General features: G+C 41.4%; 1 protein-coding gene across 1 annotated transcript in view; it reads left to right on the top strand.

The window, feature by feature from the left end:
* Window positions 1-1,128: 1,128 nt before the first annotated feature.
* The window catches only part of LOC134532523 (huntingtin-interacting protein 1), a 53,835-nt gene continuing 40,321 nt past the window's right edge, over window positions 1,129-14,642 (top strand). The window contains exon 1 of the mRNA XM_063368987.1: window positions 1,129-1,374. Within this exon, the coding sequence (XP_063225057.1) occupies window positions 1,291-1,374 (84 nt within the window). The 5' untranslated portion in view covers window positions 1,129-1,290. The remainder of the gene's footprint in view (window positions 1,375-14,642) is intronic.

Genomic DNA, 14,642 nt, shown 5'->3' with positions numbered 1-14,642 from the left:
CACTGAAGAATCCTGTTCCTGGAAATTATGGAACATGATTTCGCTGGAAATCTGGTAAGTTCAGTCTCAGAATTATATTTTGTTTGTATGTTTCACTTTAGATTTGTGGCCACTAAACATAGGCATATTTTCCTGCGGAAAATTAAGTTACAGCCGTCAAACAAGAAGCATATCACCTTCATGTTAAGAAGTAATGAGAACTTAAAAATAAATAGTACTTAATTACATTAATATTTCTGCCTCATGTCTACACAGAATGCTAATTAAGTGGTTCTGTGCCATGTTCTGATTGCTGATGCAATTATCATTTTCCCGTGCTGTGGGTGTAATACAGCCCATAGCAGTTCATAACTATGTACTGCAAGTAAATATGTATAATGTAATTTGGGGCCTGGAACAATACAACTACTCCGGCAGGCCTGAACTTTTGAGTTAATGTTAAATGGGACATTTTTAACCAGTACATATGTGCATACAATTAACATATTTAAAACAAACCTACTTAAGAATCAATCAGTGGCGGATCCAGGATTTTGGTTTGGGAGGGGCTTGACCCTGCTAGGGCTAGGCTTTATCAAGGCAAACACTAAAACAATAGTGGACCCAGATGCTTTTGGAGGGGGCTTGAGCCCCTTAGCCCCCCTTCTGGATCCGCTACTGACAATCCTTCAAAAATGATTTTGCATTTTACCTACTAATCCCATACGGTGGATACAGTCAAATGGTCTTAAGTGATACATAGGCTCTTACAGTCGTGAAACTAATATAGTTATGATTTTAAAACTGTTTTTAATTATTTTTTTCACAACCGCTGATTAAAAGGTCTAGTCGATAGCTATGAGAATGACGTTAATACCGTGTGTACTACAGTACACACAAAAGCTATCCCGCGTCATTCATAAGTTTCATTCAAGGTTTTTCATTCAAAGTGTGTAATAAGTTCCAGTAAGTTTGTCTATAAATAGCTTTACAGATGTTTCAGGAACATAAAAAACATCACTTGCGATGTTATATTATTAATTAAATATGTAAATATCTCGTGTTTGGTAATTATTTCTTCACGCCGCCGTTATTTTACTTTTGCTTTGTGTAGTTGGCGAAAGTGAGCAAGCTGCCTCGAAGGATTTTTTTTTTTTTCCTCCACTGTACTGAAGTCGCTCGCTCCTTGTTCCTGTACAAGTGCTAGGTTTGTGAAAGTGAAGTGAGTCAGTAGTCTTTTTGAAGCTGACGGACTGTTTGTACAAATAATCGAGCAGTGGTAAAGTGCGCTTTTTCGTTGGGACATGAAACATGTCGTCCCTCTCCCTACCGAGAGTTCTGCATCAGCGCAAAACGAGCCTTGAGCTGGAGAGGGAACAGTTCGAGAAAGGGCAAGTAAGTTTCAACACAGCCTACCGTTTTGTATCGTTTACTTTTGACTCATGTATGTATTCCGTTCGTGGTTTCTATATTTCAACAGTATTTACCAAGTGTTTGCGTTATTTGGTTCAGTGCACTCCTAACCTTTTCGTATGTTTATATTGTACGATTTTTTTTATCAAATTGACATTGAGTCAGCTTCATAATTGGTTATTTTAATTCTCTCTGCGTTAATTTGAAGAACATTTATAAGCAAAGTGTCGTCACCTTGGCTGTAGTCTCCAGACGGTCTTGTTCGGTGCGATTATGTTATGTGCAAACGTAATGTTTATGTACATTAGACTGATTCAGATTTTTATTTCATAATAACAATCGTAATTATAGCTGTACAATGATTTTTTTTTCCTTTGTGAACACACCTTAATGTAACTTCGGCAGTGACCAGGTTATTTAAGTAAATTAAAGTTCTCAAATATTGGTGGCCGCGGCTTTGTTCGCGTTGACGTAAACTGTTGCTTTTCGGAGTCAATGCGTCTAGAGAGCCGTGCGTGAATCCAGGCTGCATTTCTCTGGAATAAGTGGACGTGTATATTTAACAGTTGGTGAACGTTATGGCAATCTGTAGTAGCTTATTCTGTCACATTTTTACGTAAATGTTCTGTAATTCCTTATTGGACTGTACATGTATGACATACTCGTTGTGAAGGGGGGGGGGGGGGAGTATTTGTGAAGTTTTTCTCGTGGTCTTCTAATTGAGGTTACTGCAAAACAATTTTACTTGCTGTATTTATGTATTTAATTTTAAATAAAGGCATGGGATTGGTTCTGTCGGCGCACCAAGAAAAGAAAAGGGGGGTCGGGCAGGATTGTTTGAAATAGCCGGAAGTCAACCCGCCATGCCTAAAGGCGCTCTAATCGACACTTCCTGTTTCGGGTGTCGCACCCTCCAGCCGTGGCGTTACTGCGCGTGTCATTGGCACTTGAAAATGTAGCCAGGGGGGCAGGCAGTCCGTGTCTTGTTTAGGCATATCCTGTCTAGTGCAGTGCTGAACCGTACCAAATTAGCTGCCGCGCACACTTAATTACTACATAATTGCCACAAATACGCACTATTTGATTCTTTGCATTACAAGGATTCCTTGCTTACATACATACATATAAGTCATAGTATGTTTGATTTGATCGGCTGTCTGTATGTCGCAAGAATTGGACCACGAAAAAATTTAACTTATAGTTTTTAGTGAGTCCATTTCACACTTTCAAGAAGTCTACTAAACATCCGTGGTTTATACCCCGGGTCGAGTATCTCTTCCCCCTCCTCCTCTACTAACCAGTCACAGCCACATTAATTGAAATGTGAGTAGTGTACCGTGCTGCGGGAGTGTAGCGTACAGAACATGAAGGTGTAACAGGGTTGTAAACAGGCGAACAAGGACGCCCCGCAAAGAGCCGCCAGGTGCCACAAAGCCCCCGTTTGTCCGTGCGTGGGGGTAGTGGCAGCACATGCCTGCTAATTCGTCCGCTCGGCCGATGCCTCCACCGAGGTACGTCAAGGCAGGGACTGTGGCCTTGTAGGCGGAGGCGCTTGTAACTAAGAAACACCGCCCCCCCCCCCTTCCCCCCCACCCCTCCAAATTCACGATTACGTATAAAAGTCGGAACAACGAAGACGTGCTATGCGGCATGAAAGTTCCCCAGTTTCCTTTTATCAGACTGTATGTTAGTCGCACGAAGTCTGGATGTAACTTATTTTTCTTACTGATAAAAAAAATAGGTAGGCCTACTTTTGTTTATATTTACAGATATGACATAACTGCGCGTAAATATAAATTCTACAACCGTTTCAACACTGTGTGCGTGTGTGTGTGTAGTGATGGGAGGCCAATTATTGTTCGATGCTAATTTATAAAATAAAAAAAAATTCGGAGAGGCGCATTAAATTTCTAGATGGATACCTATGTACCTTTGAAACAATGCTGTTTTAGGTAATTTATTGACGACGCCCATTCTCGATAAGAAGTTGGTTTTCGATGGAGCGACTTGCAGCTTCGAATAACGATTACTTTCGCCGTGAACCATTGCATACCATTTCAAGCATGATGATGTGATATATTTTTTTTTTACATTGGCGGCAAGTTGTGATAGTGTTGCAGGTAGGCTACTGTTTATAATTCTCAGGGTCATGCATCATGCATGACAGTAATAAAAATAGCCTGTTTCGCTGGTAACTCATCAGTGAGACGCCAGTTACGAGGGGGGTGGGGGCAAGTAAGTAATCTTGAGGGGGTATAAAGCGTACCTCATGCCTCCTCCTTCCTTAATCACATTTGTATCTGGACGGTGTTATGTAAAAATGGTTCAACATTTTCAACTGAGTAAATTGAACTCAAAGTTGAACACACAATAACCGGTATTGTGGTAGTGCGTTGAAAGTTTGGTCGCAAGATGGCATAGTAGCAAGGAATGTCGGTTAAAATTTTTTAGCTCAATTAAAAGTGTAATTTTACTTACACAATTATTTCAATGACTTTTTTTTTTCCTTTTGTTGGTTAACTCATTTGTGCATAACACCATCCATTTATACTTAAAAAAATAAAATTTAAATTTTAAAAAAAAATTAAATCTTTGCTGTATTGATACCCTTAATACATAATTTAATAAGACATAATTAAAAATGACACCCTGCCATAAAAACACTAAAAGATACCACTATCCTGCCCCCGCCCGCCGCCACTCGGAATAGCTGGCGTGTGCCTGGGCCTGTGTGACACCACACGGAGTCTGGCGCCGCAGACAGGCGCGCGTCACGGGAGACTCCGCCCCCCTTATCGCCGGAAGACTGCGGCCGGAAGGGGCCGTGTCGGCCTGTACTTCTCCCAGTCTGCAGTCACGGAGTATGGCGCCCGCTGTTGCCAGATTTACACTACTCGACTTTTTAACATTACAAACCATATTTGTATACGATCGTTAATTACTTTCAATATATATATATATATATATATATATATATATATATATATATATATATATATATATATATATTAGGCTGTTACTGTTATTATTTCTAGGACCATAAAATAGTTTATGACAGAAAAAAAATCCAACGCTTAACATCAATTATTATTTCACAAGGGGAAAGAACTATTTTGTAGTAGTCTGTCACTGATAACAAAGCATTACATTAAATTATGGGCTTTGCTCGAATAATAAAAAAAAAACATTTGAAACCTAGATGTCTTCTTTCGCTTACATATCTTTAGAAATAATAAAACTTTCGCTTACATATCTTTAGAAATAATAAAATAAAATAAAGAAATATCTCATGTTCTTGATGAAATGCAACAAGAAAATGTACTTCCATGATTATCATTCCAATACTTCCTTTACAAAATACAATGCTCCAGATATATTATAAAACATTTTCCATGAATTGCAGCGTTGTGTCAAACGTGCTCTGTGGCCTGTATCCGACAGTGGAGCACGCCAGCGCTAATGCAAGAAATCGTGCATCGGAAAGAGACATGAAGTGCCCATTAAAGTGCACACTGAAAACTAAGGACGATACACGCTGTAGCAATTGAATCAGGTATTTGCAGAAGGTCGCATGTCCAAAAACATGAATTGTGAGAAAAACACAAAAAACTGGGCTTCTTCACTTACTATAACGTACTGCTTACATTTCGCAATATCCAGGAGTTTTTCCTTCCTGATTGCTACATGTACTTCTGGATATGCGTGTCTTGTTGCTAGTGTAGGGATGTCATATTTTTATGGGAGGCATAGGTAAAACGTATGCCGAATAAGTCCATTAATATGTTCGCTCACACTTACAGTACCTTTTGCGTCTGATATGTATGTACAGTCATAATATTTGGAAATAGCGAAGTGCTCATTTCGATCTCTTGGTACTTCTCGTTTGGATGTTTCTAACGACGTAACTGTTCTTTTATAACACGAAGGCCACCGTCCCTTAAAATCTAGGATATCGTTCGAGTCGACCATTTTCACTTCAAAGTGGTTTTTGGCGGAAGAGCTGACAATGGTTTCTACATACTCTTTAGGAGTATAAATTCTATCAATGTGTATGATAGCTCTTTTAACAACTGCAAAATTCCTGTCGCGTGGCAGGTATGAATGCCCACGTGTGGAAAGTACTGGTGGATGTTCTGAAATTTGCCTGTATCAGTTACAGCCATCATAAACCCTGAAACTGTATTATTTCGGTTTTACGTCCCAATATAATCGAGAATGAATAAACACACCTCGTTTGGTCATTTGTGTGCTTGGCCTTCGTGATAAATATAAAACACTGACTTCCCAGTCCTCAGATCGTGAACGTTGCATACAAAAACCCACAATTGTCGCAAATAAAATATTTCCTGAATAGGAATATGTGGCAGTGGTACATGTTTCATGAAATCAATAACTATTCCTGCAATACCTTCATCTTTCACACACATTTCTGTAACAAGTTTCATTTGTTGGTGAAATTTGTTTGCTTTCCTAAGATGCACTAGTTTCTCAGTCTCCGCACCACCCTTCATACCAGCAGTCAGATTTGGATTCTTTAATGTGGCTGACAGTTATTCACATTTCGAACACGTATCTACTTGCGGTTGCCCGAATGAAAGGGAAAATTTGTCTCTAAAATATTTTGTGTAGTACTTGTAAGAGACTTTAGAAGTTGGATTCTGTTCTTTAAACATACCATACATTTTGGTCACATTAAGCCTAGCATCTAAATAAAATACATCTCTAGACGAGTAAAGAGACTCATGTACCGGAAAGGATTCAATATGTTCGTGTATTTTTCACAGCTCTTCATCTGCTATTTCTCTTCCATTTCTATGTTTTCCACGTTTTTCTTTTGGGATTTTACCTTGTGAAAGTAATGAACATAAACGACGTACGCGTTTTGCCGTAATACCACGTAAGGCAATAAAAGCATTACGGCAAACTTTGATCCTTTGAGTATCGCATACTACATTATAAATGAAAGAACTTGACTTTGTTGAGCCCTCACCACTTCGGGGTCGCCTCCGTTGTATAGGTACTGATTGGATTAACCCATGGACGTAAATATCTTGCTCATTATTCGTGTCGTAGCCATTTATCCTTTGGATCACATCAATTTGCTGATATTCAGTAAAATGTGCACAGCACCGTTTCTTGCATCTGTAAGAAACATATATTTCATTAGAACAACAAAATAATAATTTTACAACAGCACACACAAAAATGTCTACAGAAACACGATGATTTAGGTTCATGCAATAACATAATGTTAATATATTTACACATAGGTTATGTTGAATATGATTGCACTGTTATCTACTAAAAGGTTCACTTACTTGCATTGGAATCCCGTTTGTCTGGCACCAATTTCTTTTCCTGCATGGTTTGTGTGAGGCAAACCCTTTATTTTTGCCCTTTTTTTTTATCGTATTTCGCTTATAACTAGCATCATTTCTTACACCTTTTTGTTTATTAGTACCGTTGCTATCCATTTTCGACTGTATGTTTTCCATTTAGAAAACAAAACAATGTTAACTAAATGTAAACAAAATAATTACGATAAAATTCCATTGTTGCCAACTGTTGTTCCTACAACCATGGAGGATTTAATATATGGAGTGAAGCTTACATAACCAGCAATCATAAACATCTTTTGCTTATTTGTATATAATGATGTTACCACTCCATAAAATAATATATCTATGAAAGAACCTCACAAATATTTCATTTGCAAAAATTCCACGACATATAGGTAATTTTCATTTTCAGAAGGTGCCATGTCCAGGACATGAGTCCTTTTGCAAATTCCCTAAATATTCATAGTGCATTTAACTGTGCTAAATGAACTGGACTTTGGACTTTTTCCTGCTGAACAGATAGCCCTTACTTTATAGATCATTTACATGGTCATAACTCATTTTCGACAAAAAGTGGACTTTGTACCTTTTACAAATTCCTGATTCAATTGTAAACTCTTGAGACCAAGACGATGGAACACAAATGTAAGATAAGACGTGAGTTCTGAATCAGTTTTAATGTACACGCGGTTGATTGGGTACACAGATTTTCAAATCCCGCAATTAAATTTAAAAAAAATATATGGTTTCTCTCGGTGGACGCGAAGCGCTGTGACTCACCTGCAGCGCGCCGGCCCCGGACTGCCGGCCGCCCCTCCCGCGACGAGCGGTCGTCGCTAATCTCGTTATCGCGAGCCGCGCTTATCGGCCCGTCGGCCCTGGCGACAGTCCTCCTGCCATGGCGACCCCGTACGACTCGCCCTCGCGCGTCTTCTACCGATACGTGAGTCTGGCGTCCAGGCCGTGTCTCTGCTGTCTGGGAAGCCTTCTTTTCACAGACGAGAGAGTCCAAACTCCCGATCGTGCATCTTCGGTTTTTTTTTGTTCATTGTAAATAAATATACAACTCATGATAACTAATGGTCAATTAGGTTAGGTTAGCTACATTATAAATACTTTAAAACATTGTGGACGGTTGATTTGGTTAGGTTAACTACATTAAAGATACTATGAAATCATGTAAACGGTTTCCCCCAAATAAATACACATGTTGTGCATGAACTTCGGGGAACTTCAGGTGTGGCTCTCTCGTCTGTGAAAAGAAGGCTTCCCTTGCTGTCTAGTGTAACCGGGTAGGCGCCAGCGACGCTGATAACGTCTGAGCTAAGGACACAGCCAAATTGTCTGGTCAGCTGAGCGGGGCAGGGGGTGAAGGGTGGTGTCTATGCTGGGATGGGTGGTCTCAGCCCCTGGACATAACCGGATCTCTAACACGGGGAAGCCTAAGATGTACATCAAGTTCTGTCTCTGCCCGAACACGCCCGAATATTCACCTTCGGCCAACCTCGGGTTCATTTATATATATATATATATATATATATATATATATATATATTTCTCTTGTTTATATTAATGTAGCTATACTAACCTAACTAACCGTGCATAGTGTTTTAAAGTTTTTTAGTGTAGCTAACCTAACCGACCACTTTTAATATTTGAATTCATTTTCCCTGCGCAAAAATAAAACAAATCCCGAGGTTGGCCGAAGGTGAATATTCGGACGTGTTCGGGCAGGGACAGAGCTTGATGAACATATTAGGCTTCTCCTCTAACACCTCTCCTGTCTCGCGTATACGGCGTATCCGCGCCCGTGGGGGCCCCAGGCCGGCAGGGCCTAACGGCTAAGAGGGCTGGGTCAACGAATTAAAAAGGGGGAGCGATCCCTCAGACAGTTTACTTATGTCTAGTGTTACCATTCTAGTTGATTAGTCGTCTGTTCAGTCATAGTTGTTGCCGGGTTCTAACTCGAACCTTCCACAGACCGCTCGAAACCACTCCACCTGCGGCTGCTGGGTCGCACGTCCGCGGTGTTTGTTGGCTGAGTGTTCTTTCGACCGCTTTCCTCGCGGTGCCCGTTGCAGGTCCCGCAAGAATGCACTCAGTAAGATTCATGGAAGTCGAAGACGTAAATTAATCTAGAATGAATCACCGGGTGTAGGCTAGCAACTGCCCCTGATTCACCAGCGAAGCAGGGACCAGCCTGTCGCCTCGTGTGTTCTCTTGCTGTGGGCTCGTGGTGCAGAATGTACCTGCACATTAGTGCCGCGAAGATGGGCGCTATGACGACACAACTACTTTGATTGCTATTGGGGGCACACCAGTTTCTTGGCTGCAGCCATTTCGGATTGTCGGAACTCTAAAACCGTTCCGGTTAAGGCAAATATGAAGACTTTATACTGCCCTAGTTCCGGTTTTGTCCGTGAAAAGAGGAAATGTCTGCCACCAGGATCAAACATTTTTTGTTTAAAATTTTTTTTTAATGGTGAGGGGAGATTTTTTTTTTTTTTTTTTTTTTTTTTTTTTTTAAACGTTATCAAAAGTAAAGACTTCTTTTGCTCCTTTGTCTCGGATCGTTTTCGAGAGTTATTACGTGAGTGAAGAGGCCTGCGCGCCAGTCACGAAGGCGAAAATGCAATTATTCTAAGTGTGTAGGTCGACCTTATAAACATCCTTGACCGTGTCCTCCTAGCTACTTTGACTTAGGCCCCATTAATAGTTTCTTTGAAATTATTTTATGTCTTTCCATTGTAATGTTTTGGTTTGATACATTTATCGGAGATAAATTGTAATTAGGCTATGTTATGAGTAACCAAAAAAATTTCACCTTTCTAATCCTTTTAATTGTACTTATTACTGTAATCTCAAAATGTTATAAATGGAACTAGATAATTATGCAAAAAATGTATGTATTTTAATTAAATTTAATATTATATAAGGTTAACTGTGTTACATGTAAATATTAAGTTTTGCTCTAAAATTTGCCGAGCAAGTTTTAATGGACATAACTCCTTGTTGAAATATCATAAATTGCACTTTTATATGTCAAGACTTGAAACTACTGTCCTAAGTTCGCTGCCAACGTATACACCACATGCTATATATCTGAAAACCTAGCGATAATTCTATCTGTTGACTGGGGACGGTAATTATCAGTCAAGGCTGAGGCCGGGTTTTTTTTAACTACGCAAGAAACCAAGAACGCAAAATGTTCAGCAAAAACATTTTAGAATATCGATTCATAAACTCAACTTCCAACTTTCTTGCGTTTTCGACGGCCATGTTTGAAGAGGAATGTTCCGAAAAGTTTCAAAGATGCAGACGTTATGTGCATAGAAGCTCGCGGTATTTTTTTTTTAATTATATACATTATGTTTATATTTGTTAAAGTTTCATTTAGTGAAAGAAAATAAGTTTAAAATCAAATTATTGAGAATTTCTTTCCTGTTTATACTTGTTAAAGTTTCACTTAGTAAAATAAAATAAGTTTAAAATCAAATTATTGAAGATTTCTTTTGTTTTCAGGATAAATATGAATTATCGAAACACACCCGGGGTGGAAAAATGTTTTCTATTTTCTTACAATTTTAAGGTACATGTTGGGTGAAGTCTTGCGACTAGCGTGCTTCATAAACGACGGAGATATCCTTGCGTTGTTTTGCGTGTTGCGTAGTTGGTACGCCCGGCCCAACGGTTATGAAAGGGAAGCCTTCATTTCACAGACGAGAGAGCCACACCCTTAAGTTCCCCGAAGTTCATGCTGGGTTTTTTTTCCGTACCACAACGGGTGTATTTATTTGGGATGTAGCTTACTCATACGTCATACGCCGTTCTATCTCATTGTATAAACCGGTGTGGCATTACATTTTGCGGTCGATTAGGATAGGTTAGCTACATTATAAATACTACTTTAAAACATTGTGGATGGTTGGTTATATTAGGTAAGTATAGCTACATTAAAAATACTGTAAAATCATTTTATGGTTGCTTAGCAAATAACTTTTTAATATGTAGCTATCCAGGGCTAGGAAACCGTTTACATGATTTCACAGTATCTTTAATGTAGCTACCATAACCAAATCAACCGTCCACAATGTTTTAAAGTATTTATAATGTAGCTAACCTAACCTAATTGACCTTTAGTTATCATGAGTTGTCCAAAATAAACAATCACGGACACACGGCAAACGAAAAATATGGCGGCGTACAAATAAATACCGTTGCCTTGTTTATGGTCTTTCCTTTTATCAACACCTCCATGTTTATTTACACTGGACCAAAAAAAAAAAACCGAAGATGCACGATCGGGAGTTTGGCTCTCTCGTCCGTGAAACGAAGGCTTCCCGTTTTGAAAGCCCGAGAGTTGAAAGTTGGCTCCAGTGGCGGGGCCTGGCGCGGGGGGCGGTGTCCGGGAAGTGTCTTGCGCGGGGCAGGATGCTGCAATTGGCCGCGGTCGGCCTCCCGTGACTCGTCGCGTCTCACGTACGCCACTGCCTTCCCCCCGCGGAGTCCAGGCTTCTGGTCGCACGTGTTCGAAGTTACCACCTGCACACGTATTACAACATACCGTGGCGTAGCTAAGGTGACTGGCGCCTCTGGCGGCCCCTTCTGGATTAAAAGAGAAGGGGGGGAGGGTTCAGTAACCGCGAAACCGTTGTGGCGGCAAAACCCCCACCCCTCCTTCCCTGCGCCGGCGCCCCTGGTAGGGGCCACCCCTGCCACCCGCTTGCCACGCCACTGAAACATATCACCCGGGGATACACACGAGGTTTGTTTGACTCGAGGTCTCTCATGCTCCTCGGGAGTTGAAAGAGTTGGGAGCAAGTTGACCTGAGAGCAAAAAGAGTCGGTAACTTTTAATACACGAAGAAAACGCGATTTGTTGTAAAACAATGATGGCGGAAAATATAGCAGACATCGTGAGAAATTTGTTTGGAAATGAAGATTCATCTGAAGATGAAGTAGCTATTTATTTACCATATATTGGACTACAAATTATGAGAGAGTGTTATGAAGGTAAAAAAAAAAATATAAATATTGCTTTTTGACTTTAAACCGCCTGTGGTATGCATAAGCTAACCTGTACTAGGAAACTATTGCAAATCTTTTGATTGTTAAATAAAGGATGCCAAATAAGTTATATTGTAATGTTTTTCCGCTTCAATGTCGTCATCTATTAAAATATTACCGTCATCACCAAATGTAGCTTGATAACATATTGACTCCATCGTCAAAGTCGCGCCAAAACAACCAGCAGACGACTTGCCCTCGCAACTCTTCCTCGAGAGGAGGAGCATCGAGAGCATGACCTGAGTGACCTGAGAGCAACTTGCCCCCGCGAGTAGAACCACCATCCGCCAACTGCTTCCGGAAAAGGGCGCCCCGAGAGTTGACAGGTCAAAAAGAGACCTCGAGTCAAACAAACCTACGGTGTACACAACTCCGGGGGGGGGGGGGGGGAACCTCGCGATTTGAAAACTGTTCAAGATATCAAGAGTTGTGTTCGTTTACGAAAAGCATTTTAAGAACATCCTGAGAGTAGTTCTGTTTCTCTATTTTGTTTTATTATTTGAAAGAGTGAAACACCCGGAACATAATCTGGAAAGCATTCAAGGGACTTGCATTCATCTTCATTTCTCCGCCACGTCATGTTGCGATCCCGCACAAGTCTCGTAGGTGTCCCATGCACTGGGAGAAGACTGCGCGCCGGTCCAGAGGAGCGACGCCGCGCTAGAAGCATCAGCTAGTTCAGCCTTACTGATACAGATACGCCCCAGCCTTGAAGAGAGTTGGTGTTAGCTGGATGCTTCATTGTCTGGTTGGTGGAAGAAGCGAAGAGTTAGGCTGAATGCGGGAGGGAGCAATAGGTTCGAGCATATTTTTAGAAGTACAGTACATTCGTCACTCGCGTTAACTGCGTTTCGTACTCGCTTCCGTTACCCTGTGATTCTGATATTACTCTATCGGTTACATGGAAAGTTGGATTTCAAAAGATTTTTTTTAAAACATTTCACTTCAAACATGGAGGGTAGATAATTTTATAATTTACAATTCATCGTCTTTATTGGTGGCGAAGTTAAGGCGGTACGCCTTTTCTTACACTTAACCACTTTTCTGCAATTATATCAAATAGTGGAATATTATAAATTAAGCATGATATAAGCAGATGTTGACTAAATATTAAGAGAACAAATTAAAATGTTAACTTAATGTTCAAATATTAACTGTTACAAAAGATTCAACCATAACTAATTTAAAGTAATTAAAAATTAAGCATAAACATGCATAAAAAAGAAAGTGATTAAACATACCAGCAAATAGTATCAATAAAAAATAGGTGCTGCTACATTAAAGCCAGTCACTCGCACATTCACACACAGATTCAAGCAATGCGCAAGCAGAAACGCGGGAAGTTGATAGTTGGCCTACGTTTGCGTCGCGCGGTGCATGTGCGAGTGTTTGAAAGCGTGGTTGTTGAGCCTGTGACGTGTCGCGTGTGTCGGGTGGCTAGAGAACCCGGGCCTGAGCCCCCACGACGTGAGACGTGAGTAGGCAAGCGAGCGGTCCAGGAGGCTGAGTCACCGCCGGCGCCATCTGGCCCGCATCTGTCCCCGGGCCCAGAGAGGCACAGTCACGTCCTCCGGCCTTCTTTTCACAGACGAGAGAGCCGAACGCCCGTGCGGTGTTGATGAAAGGATACTAATGGTAAATTAGGTTAGGTTAGCTACATTATAAATACTTTAAAACAATTGTGGACGGTTGATTGGGTTAGTTTAGCTACATTAGAGATACTGAAAAAAAAAGCGAGCGTGAACTTGGGGTGTTGCTCTCTCGTCTGTGAAATGAAGGCTTCCCCATTTTTAAAGTTGTAACGCGATACCTCTGTCCCTCGCACAGACATTTCACGTGGTGTGATATGACTGTGTAAAAAAAGGCGCCCGAGTGTTCGTAACTGGTGAGGTCCCGTCCACTCCACGACCACCTTCCCTTGACGGGAGAACTACCAGTCTCCGAGAGCGACTGGCCGGGCTGTAGCCGAGCACTTGGGACTCGGCGGACCTGCAACACGCCAGTTAGCCGATATGACCCCGTCGCACACCAGCACGTGTGTGCAGTGCTGCCCTGGACACAGGCCCGCGATGCTGCAGGAGTGTGGAGTGTGCGCCGAGACACCGAGGTCTCGCCACACGGATCGCCCCGGTTGATGGGATGACGGATGGGGGGGGGGGGGGTGAAGGCCAGGGGGCGGGGCCGCGTGTGACGTGGTCTCCGCTCCAAGAAGTAACCCCCCCCCCCCCCCTTCTTGTCATCGTCTTCTCTTCTGCAGGCTCTGCTACTCGCCATGCATTACTGTTTATCTAACGTAGTCCACGACGAATCCAACCATTGGATATATTATATTGCGTGATAGATACGTGTTTTTTTTTAATTACTTCGTATTTATGAATATAGTTAACTGAATGTATGTATTTAAACTCTTAGTTAGCTTAAGGAAAAAAAAGATTTAAATTCGTAAATCCAATAAAATCTTTTGAGTATTTTTTATTTTCGTATCAAACCATGGCTTGACTTAATTGTCCTCTAAATACTTCAATATATATATATTTTTTTCCTTTTTGGTGTGTCGTACAGTACGTTTATCCAAGTTCAGCTGTACTAACGTCACGTGTGAAGTCCTTCTTAACCTATCGGCAGTTTTAATAAACTAGCAGGTACTTGATTGTAACCACGTACAAAATGGGATCAGGCGGCCTTGGCCGTAGTTTCCTCTCTGAGGGAGGCGCTTGCGCTTGTTACTGTGGTTGTGATAAGCGTTATCCCGTGGTCCCCCCCCCCCCCCTCCCGGTGAAGGCGGCCGTATCGCGGGACTGCCCAGGAAGTGTGCGGTGTCGGCGCTGTGACCTTGACAGCGGC

This window comes from Bacillus rossius, chromosome 6 (assembly GCF_032445375.1).
Source record: "Bacillus rossius redtenbacheri isolate Brsri chromosome 6, Brsri_v3, whole genome shotgun sequence".
Classification (NCBI taxonomy): domain Eukaryota; kingdom Metazoa; phylum Arthropoda; class Insecta; order Phasmatodea; family Bacillidae; genus Bacillus; species Bacillus rossius.
This window is presented reverse-complemented; position numbering and strand designations above follow the sequence as displayed.